This window comes from Anabrus simplex, chromosome 1 (assembly GCF_040414725.1).
Source record: "Anabrus simplex isolate iqAnaSimp1 chromosome 1, ASM4041472v1, whole genome shotgun sequence".
In the NCBI taxonomy this organism is placed as follows: Eukaryota; Metazoa; Arthropoda; class Insecta; order Orthoptera; family Tettigoniidae; genus Anabrus; species Anabrus simplex.
In genome coordinates, this window is record NC_090265.1 from 1,559,471,519 (window position 1) to 1,559,488,205 (window position 16,687).

Here is a 16,687-nt window from a genome sequence, read left to right on the forward strand (position 1 = left end):
CATAAGTTAATCAGTTAAGTTTTTTGGTCCTAATCTACCTAATATGAAAAATGTCCAAAACTAAAATGGATCTTCTTTTCGGTAAAGAGGATTACATATTGGGGTTTATGTGACCCCTATATCATATTAAGTTCTTGGCGTACCGTGTCTGGTGACAGGATGTGTCGTCAACAATAAGTGGAGATTTGAACTGATTGTTGTTGTAGGTTGGTCAAGATTGAAAATTAACTTATGTTACCCATCTTAAGAGTTTGTTAATGTTTGTATATATTGTATATAATGTATATATTGTATATAGTGTATATATTGGTATGTTTATATTGGTTTAAAAGGTCCCAAACCTTGACCTAAAGGTTGTTTACAGGCTGAAGATGCCTGACCAAATAAGTCTACATAAAATCATGTAGAGAATAACCACATTAAACGTGGAAAGTATTGAATTAGGTGGTTTTTTATTAAATTATCCTTGATATCTATGCCTAAAATGAAGTGAGTCAAGGAAAAGGAGAGTGGTTATTCAGATTAATTTTCACTTTTATAATAATAATAAATTCTGTTTGGACATAATACTTACAGCCATCCTTCAAATCCTGGCAAACATGAGCATGTGTAATTAGCAATCTGGTCAACACATGTGGAATTGTTTTTACACTGTGATTCTAAAAGGCACTCATCTATATTCTTTTCACAGTGGAGACCATCAAATCCTGGAAGGCACTTGCAGCGATAAGATTCCGTAGCATTCATGCATGTCCCCTGATTCTCACAATATGCATTGAAACACAAAACACAGCTGAGTTCTAAAGCAAAAGATTCTCTCTGTGAAGATGGAACCTCAAGAGAGAAGTATTCCTGGACTGTTAGGTTGTTTGAACCAAGAGCAGCAGACGTGTAGTATGGCAGTAGCAAACCACCAATTCTCACTTCTCCCAGGCAGCCCTGTATATCAAATACACAAGATAAAATTAACAATACGCTAATATCAAGTGTAATGAGAAATTAAAAAATGTTTAACAACATATCCGTAATTGAAATAACAGACTGACCCACAAAATTGTTACAGTTAAATCACAGAAGTATTGTAAAGAAAGGAATAGAATACTAGCTGTAGTATCCGTCGTTGATGGGACAATACATAGCATGTGTATGGTTACATTTTTGTCCACTCCTCACATTGTTCCCAAGATTCTGAGGCATATGGGTGGACATTCCTCTCCCTGTCAGTGGCATGTCGTGACACACTTGCTGCCTTGCTCTCTGGGACTTTCTGCAGTTTCATGTTCTTTTTGTGTTATTGCCGATCTTGATTTGATCTCTACCTTCCGGTATAAAAGAAAGGCAAGTATCAGGTTAATATTTTTTAAAATACTGACAGGTGTACAAAGCTTTTAAAACATTGCCCCTCTATAGCGACTCTCTTTATAGTCTATAGAGCTAGTTACTAAATCTTGGACTTTCACATAACTGCCACTGATATTTACCTTATTTTTCACTGTATCGGAAAAAAGTATAGAACAAACATTCGACATGAGCTATTTTAGTGTAAAACCAACCGTAAGAGAGATTTAGTTTTATTCTTTAGGCCCCTTGTGAAGCAAGATTCTACTCAACCTTTTTTTGAAACTGTAATACCAAGTAACAGTGCCGAGTTCCAGAGCTGGAAGGACCAGGCTGCAGACAGTCATGAGCATTCCTCTGCTGTATTCCATTAAGTGTGCACACTGCTCATTCCAATCAGTGCCCCAGAGAAGGGATCGAATAGCTGGAATACTATGACGAGCAGGTGTGTTACGTACCAGTCGTTACCAGAAAATGTATGAACCATAGGAATGGCATGCTAAGAAAGAAAGTTATCTAACTCCCCAGCTACTTCCCACCAATATTCCAGCAAGTTTTTTTTACTCCGGATGCAGCAGTAATCCCATCTATCGGAGATGAGTGGCAACAGAAGAGACAAATTCAAGACTAACATCAATGTTGTATGGATAAAAAGGCACCAAGTTACTGGAGACCTGCGCGATAAGACACTCCATCTAAAATCTAAAGCCTATCGCACAGTGATCAGACCGGTGCCCCTTTATGGATTTGAATTCTGGCCTACAACATCGAAGCATGAACAGGCACTTCAACCAATGGAAATGAAGATGCTTTGATGGTCCTATGGCTTAACTTGAATAGATCATATCAGGAGTGATGATGTGCGGAAGAAATTCAAGGTTACCCCAATCACAGAGAAAATGCATGAATCACACCTGTGATGGTATGGGCATGTATTTTGTAGCAGTGAAACCTCAGTTACAAAGACTGCCCTTCAACTAAACATTATGTAAGGCGTTTGATGTCCAGAGGCGCTGTCAAGTGCATCATTCTTGTGACTATAAGGACATCACAGGAGAGAACAGGAAAGCCTTAACAGCCGAATTATCAAATAGTGTTCAATCAGTAAGCATCATCATGCATTCCTTCCAGCGAGCCGAGTATGATGTTTAAGAACGATGTTCTACCATTTATTACGGTCCTGGTATGTTCATTTCTCTCTAGGGCATCCCATGTTTCTCCTCTCTTCTCTAGGTCTTCTCTTATCTGATCTAACCATATTTTTCTAGGGCGTCCAACTGGTCTTCTTCCCGGAACGATCTTTTCAAAATATTTCCTTGCTGTTTGAGTCACCTGCATCCGCTTAACGTGTCCTAGCCTCTTCAGCCTTGCAACACAGCCTTTTTTCCATGGTCTGGTTGAACTGCAGGTCTCTTTGTATCTGATAATTCCTAATTCTGTCCTTCCTTGTTTTCTGTACAGCTGATTTAAGGAAATTCATTTCAACAGCTTGCAGTTGACTTCTCTATTATGTATGATGCAACTCTCCAGACTATATGTCATGATGGACAGGAAATAAGCCTTAAACAGGGTCTGTTTAGCCCCCTGGTGAGGAACTCCCTTGTCCCATACTATGTTCGGTATTTGATGGAAGAAGTTGGATCTTTTTTGCACCCTGTTCAACACTTTGCTGGTGAGAAACAATAATGGCAAGAATCGATGAGCTTGCAGAAGACACCGGGGTGCAGCTTGAGAATATCTGTAAGATTTATTTATTTAGCATATGGTTAACACATCACATTACATATAAATACAGTAGTAATACATAATATTTACAGTTGTAAGTATTTACAGGTTCGAATTATTTACATAGTCAACACACAAGGGTGAGAGGAGAAAAAAGTCTCTAGGGTTTCCCTGGTAGGCAGTGAGAGGACACTGCTCCACAATATGCCGAACGGTTTGCTTCACAGCACCACAACTGCACGCTGCCGAATTAAGTATTCCCCATTTATGGAGGGAGTCAGCACATCTGCCATGACCAGTGCGAATGCTGTTGATGGTTGTCCAGGTCTTCCGTGGAAGATCAAAACCCTCTGGTTTGTTTTTCAGCCATGGCAGATTGTGATATTCTGATGGAGCACTGGATATCCATACTTGCTTCCAGGCCTGATGCAGATTAAAGTTAGCATCTGCTAGGTATCTGGCTGTTCTAACAGGGGGGTGTCTAGATTTTAGCCTGTTAATAAGAGCATCATTCATGTCACCATGAACTGGCAACTGACTGTTGTTAGTTATTTTCTTATAATCTCGTAGGAGAGCATTTTCCTGATGGAGGTGAGATGGTGGAATATGGGATAGAACAGGTAGCCAGAAAGTGGGAGTAGATCTAATTGTCCCCGATTTTTACAGCTTTTCCAATTGCATTCGATGAAAGTACAGATATTGTGGACGTTGCACAGCTGGTTATTTTTGTTCATGGAGTAGACAGTTCATTACAAGTAACTGAAGAGTTCTTTGACTTAATTCCTCTGAAGGCAACTACAACTGGGCTAGACATATTTAGTGCTGTTTTTCAGTATGCCAAAGGAATGGGGGGGGGTGTTGAGATAAACGTCAATCTGTGGCGATAGACTGTGCTCCAGCTGTGATGGGTGCGAAATCGGGATTCACTGGTTGACTAAAGTCAAAATTACAGTCGGACTACACTTGTTCCTTTACAACCATTCACTGTTTGATTCACCAGAAGGCCCTTTGTGCAAAATGAGCCATATAATGGACACTGTTATGAAAATTCTGGATTATATTAGGGCTCACGGATTAACCCATCGCCAATTTAAAGACTGCATGGACTTGATTGACAGCAAGCCCGGCGATGTACCATATTATTCCAAAGTACCGTGGTTAAGCTGGGGGGAAACAGTACAAAGATTTTTTTAGTTGCGGCAACATATCTCTGATTTCTTGTTTGAAAAGGGCAAGGACATTCTTCAGATTCGTGACCCAAAGTGGGCATCAGATTTGGCGTTTCTGGCAGATATTTTAATGAACCTTGGCGAACCTTTTCCAACTAGCGTGTCATTTTAAGTCTGGTTTATTATTCTCAACTGTTGACCGTACCACTTGTTATTTTTCTTTAAGGAAAATCTACAACATACAACACCCCCCCCCCCCCACCCCCACCCTCATGTTGTCGTAGTTTGCATGCTCAACAATTTAACTAATTTCTACCTCGTCACATTTCCGCAAGGAAACCAGGAGAAACAGCTGTAAGATCACATTCATGCTTTCATCAAAACGTGCTGCATACATGTGGGAGTTATCCAAATCAGCTTTCAATTGAAACTTCTTCTCTCATTTTATTAAGACATTCTTGACAGCAGTTCAGCTGGCTGGCATTCCTTTAATTCTGTTAATTATTAGCTGTTAGGGTAGTTTTCAAATAATGTGTCGGCCGTCAATAAGAAAGTTTCTTTCAAGAGCTCACCATTAGAAATCATTTTCCCATGTATGCTGTACTATGCAGTGAGACATATGGAAACAGCTGCACTGATATTATTCCTTGGCCGGAAAGATGATACAAAATAATTTATGTGTAATGTGTGAAACGAACTCTCTTCTTTCTTCATTTGATATGGAACAAACATTTGAATTATTAGTCTCCAAAACTGCGCTTTACATTAAATGTGGGGGATACAATTGTTTTCGAACACAGGCAACACATTTTTTTGCCAGTCCGAATTCCCTTGTCCACAGTTCTTGAAATATACGATCACCGCCTTTGTTAAGTTAATGTTCTTTTCGGCACCGATAACATGTTTGCGATGTCTATATACAAACCCACCAGAAAACGACACTATCTCACTTGACCTTCGGACATGTCACTGTAGCAGTGTTGCTATATTCCATGTCCAAATGGAACTAGTATTTAGATTTTCGATATTTATTCCTTACACTTGAAACACTATGAGATATGTATTGTCTGTACTACAATACGTATATAAAAACATTATGTTCATGTGGCGTGCCACTGAAAACGTGTTCACGTGTCACCCAGTGACACGCGTGGCATAGGTTCGCCATCCCTGATCTAAACTAATTAAATCTACAGCTGCAAGGGAATTACAATCTAATAACTGATATGTACACTGCCATACAGGGATTTAAATTGAAGCTAACCTTCTGGAAGAACCAAATTAGAAAACCCTATTTCTACCATTTTGAGTACTTAGGATCTCTGAATTTTGATACTGAACCGGAGAAGTATGTTAGTCTTCTAGATGAGTTTCAAGATGAGTTTAATAATAGATTTAAAGGCCTTGATGGTATTCGACAGAAGCTGCAACTGCTCGGTGTACCATTTCAGATATAGCCAGAGGATGCACCACTCAGCTTACAGCTAGAACTCATAAATCTTCAGTGCGAGATAAGGCTCAAAAAGCAATACAAAGAACAGGTGCTCCACGAGTTTCATCAACAATTGGACCCGTCTTGCTTCCTGAAGTCCGAATGTTCATACGAGAAATAATAGCAATGTTCGGCAGCATTTATAGGTGTAAACAGTTTTTTCGCAAATTTATTTTAACACAACTAGGTTCCGATCCCGATTATCAGACTCTCACCTACAATCAATTGTAAGACTTGCCTGCACTAAGAGTGTCTAATCAAACAGTGTGCGAATAATTGATAAAAAAAGTTGTACAGACTGTGTGACATGTGAAAATCATACAGCTGCACAGGCTGTGGCATAAGGATTAACACAGTAACTGGTTATTGTGTTTTTGTATTTGTCTACTTTTGAGTTGCTGAAGAGATGCTACTTTTATCGTAGCCTATTTTCTTTTGTTTATGTTTAATATGTTTTGCTACAGAAGCATGGTGGGTTAGTATTAGGCATTATTTCGCTTCATAATTGTTCACAGGAGAGTTAAGCAAGTTAAGTCCCTAAAAAAGAGGACTTCTATTTTGTTCTTTGTTGCTTGTACCTTTAAATTAATTATTTATGCACACTGTTTCGTACATGTTACGTAAATGCCGTGTTAAACTGTTTTAATTATGTGTGTCCTTATATGAAATAATATATGCATGTATTGAATGAAATAGCGTAGTTATAAACATGTAATGTACACCCCACGAGGCTTGCGCTATCTGATAACATCCTGGGCTAGCGCTCGCAACAGCTGTTTCTCATGCACTCAAACCCGTCAGTGAGTTTGTGATCTTGACATGCCTGCAGTACATCAATATATACTCGGTATGAATTATTCAGAAATCTCAGCAATTTCTGTTTGTTTCTTGCGTCCTTCCCAACATTTTCGAGCAGCAATGTCCCTCCATCTTTTCATTAAAAGGACATCATCTGGCATTGACTCAATGCATTGTTCAATAAATCTTAGGGAAACCTAATACAACAATACTACGTGCACATATTATAATTTCAGTGTTGCTTTAAAAGTAAAAATTTTAATGAACAATATACAGTAGCCTACAGCTGATGCAATGGTTAGCCTACAGCTGATGCAATGGTTAATATTAATTTTCACATTTTAAAAAGCAAGGTGTTAAGACTCTATACTGTGATTATTCCCATGCAGTACAGTATGTGCTTTTTGGATTTGTGACTTCAGAGGCATTTTGGGTAATCCAGATTTTGGTTAACCCGAGTTCAGATAACCAGGGTTTTACTGTACATGCAGCTCACCTCCTCCGCGGCTGTGCATGAAAAGAGCTGCACCGCCTTAGGATGAGGACATGAATTTACATTTTGCAGCTAAACTACAATGGTCGGGTTACCTGAAAAGAGTTTCACTACCTCAGGATGAGGACATGAATTTACATTTTTAGTCTTATGTATGTCATACGTGTTTTCTTCAAACAATTCGGAGAGATCAATTTTATTAAAAACCCAAAATAGTCAATGAATTAGCAAGTAACTGTATTATCTAGTTTACCAATAATGAAGAATTAGTCAGGCTGAGCGGCTCAGACGGTTATGATGACCCCAACTTGGCAGGTTCGATCCTGGCTCAATCCGGTGGTATTTTAAAATGCACGTACATGTCAGCCTTGTGTCAGTAGATTTACTGGCACGTAAAAGAACTCCTGAGGGACAAAATTCCACCACCTCGGCATCTCCAAAAATGTAAAAGTAGTTAGTGGGAGGTAAAAATAAATATTATTATTATTATTATTATTATTATTATTATTATTATTATTATTATTATTATTATTATTATTATTATTATTATTATTATTATTATTAATGAAGAATTGAACAGACTGAGGACCAAGCTCTTGGACGAAACTGGAATTATTAAGGATTTAAAGACTTGTAGAAAAACTTATGCAGTAGGAAACCTTCAATCTTCCAAAATTCTGCATTTAATATATTATGGGAACCAAGATATAGATTACGACAAATATGAAACCCATAGCTGTTTGGTATATATAAAAAAAGCAAAGTCACCTCCATACAGGCCATGAAGGCCCTTGGAGGAGTGGGAGGTAAAGGCTTCTACCATGGCTAACCTCGGCACGTGATGGGGTAGAGTGGTTAGGTCTACGCCTGGCCGCCTTTGCCCCCAGGAATTAACCTGGTACTCATTTTTGGTGTAGGCTGAGTGAACCTCAGGGCCATATGCACCTCCGGAAGTGGAAATCACGTTTCTTAAATTTTTACGACTTCCTGACGGGGATTCGAACCCACGTCCTTCCGGGCGAACCGAACACGCCTTTACCGCCTCGGCCAGGCAGCCCCTATTTTGTATATAAGAGCATATGTTAATTTATTCTACAATGCAAAATACTGTCAGCTAACATAGAATTCTAATATTAACTGGCAGTTACTTGCAAGAAAATTTAACTGCTAAAATTTCAGCAGTTTTAGATGATCTTCAGCCTATTACCTACTTATGAGACTGAAAAGCCACTTCGTTTGTTAAGGTGCCATCACAAAAATGCAGATTAATAAATTTAAACTGAAACATCGCAGAGTAACGACTGAAGGTCTGCATTGGCACAACACTACATTATTCCATGACTCTTTCGACTCACTTGGAATTCCGCTTTTCTGTTTGTTTGTTGTTTTTTTTCCAGGTTTTCCTGTTAATGAAATAATGCCATAATTGTAATTTTCTCTTCTAACAGACTTTTAACTCCCCAGCACAATCTATAGATAAAAACCATGTAAAGTTTCTAAAGGGACTGCTGATAGGAATTAAAACAATTTACAAACTAGGTTTCTACATCTGAAACAGCATATAGCCCCGAAGCTCACTCAGATGGGAGGGGTCTGCGTCCCCACATCCCTTTGAGGCCATAACCTACAAGCCTGGAAATCTTGTACTTACAAGGGAACATCCACAATGGTGAAGTCGCCGATCGCGATGAAACTTAGAAAACACATTGAGGTACATGTAAAAACAATGCCAGCATCAATTTTAGGCGCCACCATTCATTAGCGCGTTAACTAAGGGGCCTAAAAGTTGCGACATTTCAAGTTCCGCGCGATCAGCGATGAATACCTGCTGGACAATGCTAAGCCGGCACACACACTTCCCGTCTGGAGACACACCCTCTGCACCGCCTTTTACCCTCCAAGTGGTTCTCCCTGGCACGTTCCCCTCCCTTCTCCTCGCGCTTGCCGGCTGCTTGGCTGTGGAACGAGACCGGCGCTATATTTTGCTTCTTTATGTACTATAATTATTGAAATCCTTTAAATCATGTTCCGTTTCACACATAATAATAATAAATAACCTAAACGTATTTACTCATATTTTATGCAAATGTTATATTTTCATTCCTGCTAATTCTGGTGAGTTGTCAATTCGTGGGTACAACCCCGAGTTAAGCACCATCGGGCGTGGACAAACGTGGTATAAGGTACCGCGTCCGACCTAGGCTTAAATTATTATTTACGTCTGAAACACCTTGAAGCTGTCGGTAGTGTCATTTAGAGTGGACATACATATGAAATTTATTAAAATAAATCACCCACTTTGAAACAACGTTAAATATCCTTTTATTTAAAGAAATTACATGCCCGGGTAGAGGATCTCAATGAATGTAATGAGATGTTGTACCTCGGGATATCAAAATATGGTTACTGGTCCAGACCTTCTTTTCATGTCCACTCCTCTACCCCCATTTTGTGTACGCTATCAGTTGTGTCATAATGAAACGAAATCGCGAACAACAGTAATTATAAACTCTGCATTAGAAACTGCTGGTATTTCCCGTATTACGTACTCTGGTATAAGGAATCTAGATAGAATGTTTTTATTTGTGCTTGTATTGAACGATGTATTTATGTTTTGCAGTGAAAGGCACAACACATTTCAATTGCAGCCATGGTTGTCAAACATAAATCAATCAAATGCATAAACAACTTTGATATGAGTATGACATGGAATGATTGACATAATGAGCAACGTCTTTAAAAAGAAATAAAGATGTGCATTTATATATGCAGTAGATATACCATAATCACAGGTAGAGCTGTAGTCCTACTTACTCATACTTTTGCGCTATAGCTAACAGAGGTCTATGTATTCAACAAGTAGCCATATTAAAGTATCACACTACAGTCTTCTGGGTACAATGGCAGTTACATACGTAAAAGTGTACATGGCTATTGTACGAACTGGTACAACAACAAAAGATTACAAGGCACCACAATAAATGACTCCATATACATTACATCGGGCAAACTCCCCGTCAATAATAGTAAGCAAAAACAATTTATGGTCTATTCGACACATTACAAAATAGTGAAAAGACGACTGAAACAAAACACAATTAACAACAGGCACCATACTTTTCTCAAGGGACGTATGCTTTACAATAGTGGTGTTCCTCGTAGAAGTGTGTGATGCACAAGTCCTATGTACACCAAGCACATTTGACAAAACCAGTATTCGGGCACAAAGAACATACCAAGCCAACACTGTCAAAGGAATACACTACCGGGTGTTCGAATTGTCCAGGATGATCATCAAGGTACCCACTGCAGTACCACGAGTACTGTTTGTGAATCGAGGAGATGTCAGCTGGAAATGTAACAGTGATTGCAACTTTAAGATGGTGTTACGGTGATGCAGCACGATGCCGGTATTCATAAGTCACAGCCCGGAATACATTCGTCTGGTGTATGTTTTCCAAATCCGAAACCCATACACGTCAAATGGCTGACAAACAGCTGTAGCGCCGGCTGGAATCTTCACAACTAAAACTTCCGTGCCATGAACAAGCGCATTGTGGCCAGAGAAAGAATCTAACAATAAAATATTTTGTCCATCGGGTAAACTTGGTTTCAAGATGTCATTATACCAGCTCTGAACTTCTGCTTTGCCCACCTTTCCAGACGTGGTGCACACGACATGAATATTTTCGTGTGAAAATATCCGTTTCTTAACAAGGGAACCAAAAACACCATTTCTTTCCTTTAAAACGATTAGCAACGGGGAGAGTAGCTCACCTTCTGCTGACATGGTAGGCATAATCGTGTAGCTGTGCGTAGTAGAGGGAATTGATTGGACCACCGTGCTAATCGACTTTTCTCCTCGCGCGCTAATGTTCTGCCGGTGTACATTTCCACATTAAAGCCGCTTTGGTCGCTGTTAAAAACATGTGATGGGCTGTGTAACTGTATTTTTTCTTTTACGTTTTCCACAAACATTTGAGCTTCCACCATAACGTCACTTTCCCTATCAAGTTTTCTCGTTGTTGTCACATTAATTTTTCAGGATGTGATCCCAAATTTCTTTTTGAAGTCGTACACCCAGCGTAAGGACGCTTTAAAGTCATGGAGCCCGCGAGAGCGGGCATTTTGCATTGCCCAATGTTTGATTGTGGCGTCATGGATGGTGGACGTACGGTACTCCGCGTCAACGTTTTTCTTGCAATCCATCGCAATAAGACCAAATCTGTCTCGAAGAGAGCCTCCTTCATCCACAACTTTTTCCAGGTGGAGAGCTGTGACACACTATGCAAACGACGGAAGTGCTTTTGCACAGTTGTAAATTTAAGATTTTTCCATTTTCCACTCCTCCAGAAGTTGACTGCTTTTGTTTTATACTGTAAGTCTACGGTGTCCGCCGAACTGGCACTGTCTTGGCTTTGTCCCGGTTCTGGCTCGCTATATTCAATATCCTTTTCGGTTTCCCCCGACTGATCAGACTTGTACGTCAAACTTGTAACGTCCTCCAAATAGAGACTGTCACCTTCAAGACAGCAACTTATAAGCTCTGAAAAAAAAATAAAACAAATAACTAAAATACATGTTATGTGTATATGTATTGACAGGAACAACGGAGAACACAACTGTTCGTTTAAAAACAACGAGAGTGTTATCGGTAATGAAATGAAATGTCGTATGGCTTTTAGTGGCGGGATATCCCAGGACGGGTTCGGCTCGCCAAGTGCAGGTCTTTCTATTTGACACCCGTAGGCGACCTGCGCGTCGTGATGAGGATGAAATGATGATGAAGACAACACATACACCCAGCCCCCGTGCCGTAGGAATCAACCAATTGCTCAGTGACATTGCCCTTAAGGACTCGTCGCAAACGTTTTCATAAATATTTCATAAAATGTAAACTGCCTATACAATGTGGAAATTCCAAGGGAGAGCTATGAGGAAGGCTGATAGCGTATGCAGTGTAGCACAGGTTTTGTTCGACAGCTAAGCAGACGGCAGCGTGGGGAGAGGGAAACGAGTGGTGCTGAACCAGGCGGGGCAGAGGAGAGGAGGAGCAGAGGTGTGGCACAAAGCAGTGTTCCGGCTAAGCATTGGTCAGGAGGAATTCATCGCTGTTCGCGCGGAACTTGAAATGTCGCATTAGGGAGGCATTTAGGGAGAAGTTCCGAGTGCTGAATGCTTCAGTATCCTCCTCGCTTGCACCATCAAACCTGCCTATAATCTCATCATTTTCCATATTAAACAGAATGGTAGCCCAATTCCCATCAGTGTTTCTCCGGATGCGTAGAATGTCAGAATCACCCTGTAAGTTCCATGCCAATGTCACTTCGTCATGCAGTGCTGACACAGAAAAGAACTCTGAGACGTTAATTACAGATGATATGTAGAGAAGAGTACCACCTGAAAAAAATACATACATTGTGACGTACACCACCAATATAAATCTACTACATACCAAGCTACCAGGTGCAATCATTTTGAGCTAATGAATGTTGGCGCCTAAAATTGATGCTGGCATTGTTTTTACATGTACCTCAATGTGTTTGCTAAGTTTCATCGCGATCGGCGACTTCACCATTGTGGATGTTCCCTTGTTAGAATAGGGCATAGAACTATTGTTATCTCACTCTATTCACTCATATAACAAAAGAGGGAAGAACTAGATCCCATCAGCTGACTGAATAAACAATTCAGAGTATTAAAATTGAAATATAGCCTAAAAATTGAAGACCCCATCCTTGAAAGACTGAGGATTCTTAAACTCCATAATCTACAATTTTGTTAGGATTCCTTGTTGGAAAGGAAGATTGCTTGTGGCCACCTAATAGCATATGTCTAATCACATCTGGCACTTGTTTCTTCCCATTACTTATAAACGTATGTATATGGATGATACTCACCCTGAAAGGTACTTCATTTACATAATTATGCGACAGCTCCATTACGCTGTTTTCAATTGGTGATAAATCTGGCAGAGGCGTGGCTGCATCAGCACTAACAGTGAAGTAGCCCAATCTGTTATGATATGGGTTAAATAAATGCCCAGTCCCCACACTTATTCTTCCATTAATAAGCAAGAGTTTCCAGGCATTTAGGGAAAAGTTCCGAGTGCTGAATGCTTCAGTATCCTCCTCGCTTGCACCATCAAACCTGCCTATAATCTCATCATTTTCCATATTAAACAGAATGGTAGCCCAATTCCCATCAGTGTTTCTCCGGATGCGTAGAATGTCAGAATCACCCTGTAAGTTCCATGCCAATGTCACTTCGTCATGCAGTGCTGACACAGAAAAGAACTCTGAGACGTTAATTACAGATGATATGTAGAGAAGAGTACCACCTGAAAAAAATACATACATTGTGACGTACACCACCAATATAAATCTACTACATACCAAGCTACCAGGTGCAATCATTTTGAGCTAACACCATCTAAGCGGCCTGTGTGCCAATTTCAACATTCTGTTTTACTCTCTTAGATGGCAGAACTAGTCTCTGTTGTGTGATCAGTGACCTAGGTTTTAATTAATTTTGTTGGGTATACACCAAATATGTCACCAGAGATCTAATACATGCTAACACCATTCCACATGGAGTACAGACAGATTGTTTTCCACGTTTTAAAAATCAAAATCCAACTACCTCTGGCAGGTTTGAACCAGTGATCTTCAGATCAAGAAGTCTATACTACACATCTGATCTACAGAGGGAGGCCTTCAAGAAATGATTTACATACATACAACATTAATAACATATTGACAGTAAACAATTAAAATAACTAGATACAATACAGGGTGGTATTAACCTCATTTCTACCATTTAAGGACATTTTCCATGTTTGAACCTAAATTCACAGTAAATCAAGTTTTGAAGCTTTGTACACAAAGAATAATGACACATTGCATAGAGTATCCACTGTAAAAGATTTAGGTGCGATATTAAATCCCTGACCTGGCTGGGAATCAAACCTGGGACCTCTTGAAGCAAAGGCCAGAACGTTAGCCATTTAGCCATGGAGCCAGACAGATCAGAGGTGATTGGTAACCATAAAGCCAGGTCTAGGCTCTTGTTTGCATGTACAGAGGAGTGTCCTGATGCTTTTGATCAGATAGTGTACAAAGGATTCAAGAAGTTGCCTCATCTCCTATTTACAAATCCAGTATAAATGGAGTTCAGAAAGTTTAAAAACATTTTGTAAAATGTATTTACTATAAAAGATATAAAAAAATGTTAATTAATTGTGTGTCATACAAAAGCTTGCTGACTGAGTTCAATTGGTTTCACTTGAAGCATGAAGATTAATTACTAGACAAATCTTTTTATACAAATATAATAATGACTTATTAAACAGCGGTGAACTATGGTTCAACAATATTCAATAATATCTTTCAAAACTAGGAAAAAGTATTTAAGAAATTGCCACTTACTATATTTTAAATTACTAAAACCATCTGTTATGCAAACTCTCCACTAGTAAAAATGTGGTTAAATTATAACAAAGTATGTGAATACTGGAATCTGGGCCATGCTACTACTTTTAATGTATTTAAAAAAATTTTAACAACCTAATTCCTCACATTGTCAACTTCTGGGTATTGAAATAGTGAAATTTTGGGGAATTAAAATATTTATATTACTTTCCTGATTATTATATTTCTAGTTATATTGGTGTTGTATTGCCTAGTTTTTAAGTTATAAAAATTGAAGGACTCTGCCACTTTTTTCTTTTTTACAATTTCTTATCTAATATGTGGTATTATTGTTTTATTTCTGTTTATAATATGATATAAACGTATGTAGTAACTGTAATTCAAGTCCATGCTCTGTTGTTGAATGAATGAATGAATGAATATACAGTAGAGTCTCGTTAATCAGAACTAATCTGGACCGAGGTCTGTTTGGATTACGAAATTTTCGGATTAACCGGATTATTATTTTTACGTCCCGCTAACTACTTTTACGGTTTCCGGAGACACCTACGTGCTGGGATTTTCTGCCGCAGGAGTTCTTTTACGTGGCAGTAAATCTACTTACACAAGGCTGACGTATTTGAGCACAATCGACAATTAACTGACAATGCTCCATCGCACCCAGCAGCGAGTGAAATAAGACATGGTGAAATAACAGCAATTTTCTTGCCTCCGAATGTCGATATTGCAGCCAATGGACCAGGGCGTTCTGCAAAATGTAAATCTTGTACATAAACGGAAACTTCTCAGGTACGTGATTGAGAATGACAGTTCACTTACTATTCTTCAAAACTGAAGAACGTGAATGTAAAGGACATGGTTCACTGGACAGCAGAGGCGTGGGAGGGTGTCAGTGAGCAGTTCATGAGGAAAACACAAAAGAAACTGTGGCCAAGTCTCGCATTCATCGAGAGTCCAGCGGAAGCGTCTGCAAATGTTAAACTCCTTGAAATCGTTCAACAACTTCCTGGGTGTGATGAAGCCAATGAAAATGACATTAGCGAGTGGATGTAAGCTGACTGTCATCAATTACAAACAGATAAAGAAATTGTAGCTATGGTGGAGAAAGAATCTGGAGTTGATGAGGAACAGAGTGATGACGAAGAAGACCACAATGAACAACTAGTGTCACCATTCAGCTGCCGCGCCGTCTTAGAACTTGCCGTACGCTACGTCGAGCAACACTCCGCTGCTACGCCCATTGATGTGATGTGTATGAGACACTGGTTTAACACTGCATCTTCGAGTAGGTTTCAATCACTACGGCAAAAGAAACTAACAGATTTTGTAAAGATAAACGACCAGTGATTGATGATTTATGATGTGTAATTATGTTTACATTTATTCTTGTAAAATATGACTAATAAAATGCAATTAAATCTTCATTCTATGATATATTCTTTCATTTCAATAAGGAGAATTCTTTTAAATTGAATATTTCAGCTCGGATTAACAGAGTTCGGATCAACGGGACTCTAGTGTGTGTGTGTATATATATAAACATACAGCAGAAGTCCATTTTAGCAAGTTCAGGATATAAAACAACAGGTCTTTTTATGTCCCTTCAAAATTCCTACATTAAACTGTACAACAGCCTTCGGTTGCAACGAGAACACTTTTTGCTGCAACATGGATGGTAGTGATAAAGTGAAACAGATTATTATCAGCAAGTCAGCCAACCCGCTAGCATTTCAAGGCGTGCGTAATATTCTGTGCATGTATGAAGCGAACAAGAAAGCATGGATGACATGGGCAATTTTTAAGCAGTGGCTTCAAACATTTGATTCGAGAATGGGATCGAAGAACAGGAAAGTTGTTCTTTTTTTATAGACCATTGCCCCACTCGTCCAAATATTGAGCTATGGAATATTGAATTGTAGCAAAAGAAAGGAGAGACAAACACAGAAACATGGAGGTCAAAGACATGCTTCATTGCATCACATTAATATCAATTCTTCTGGATCTATTTCTTCTCAACCCCTAACAATCTTTTTCCTGCTTCCCAGCTTCTCAGGAAAATATTTCTACGTCTGTTGAGGAAGACATTCTTGACAGATATTCATCCTTGATATAAAAAGTGAAATAATAATAAAAAGATATACATAGAAAGCAGAAGACATTAAAAAAAAAACAGTTTTGAACAGGATTTGAAGACAGGTAGCAGACACGGATTTTCTCTTTTTTGTGTTTTCATGTCTGTCCT

General features: G+C 39.1%; 1 protein-coding gene across 1 annotated transcript in view; it reads right to left on the reverse strand.

The window, feature by feature from the left end:
- crb (crumbs) overlaps positions 1-16,687 on the reverse strand; it is a 625,965-nt gene that overhangs the window by 74,250 nt on the left and 535,028 nt on the right. Inside the window, exons 26-27 of the mRNA XM_067138875.2 lie at positions 12,916-13,355; positions 575-939 (exon numbers count right to left, since the gene is read on the reverse strand). Coding sequence (XP_066994976.2) covers positions 575-939; positions 12,916-13,355 — 805 coding nt within the window. The remainder of the gene's footprint in view (positions 1-574; positions 940-12,915; positions 13,356-16,687) is intronic.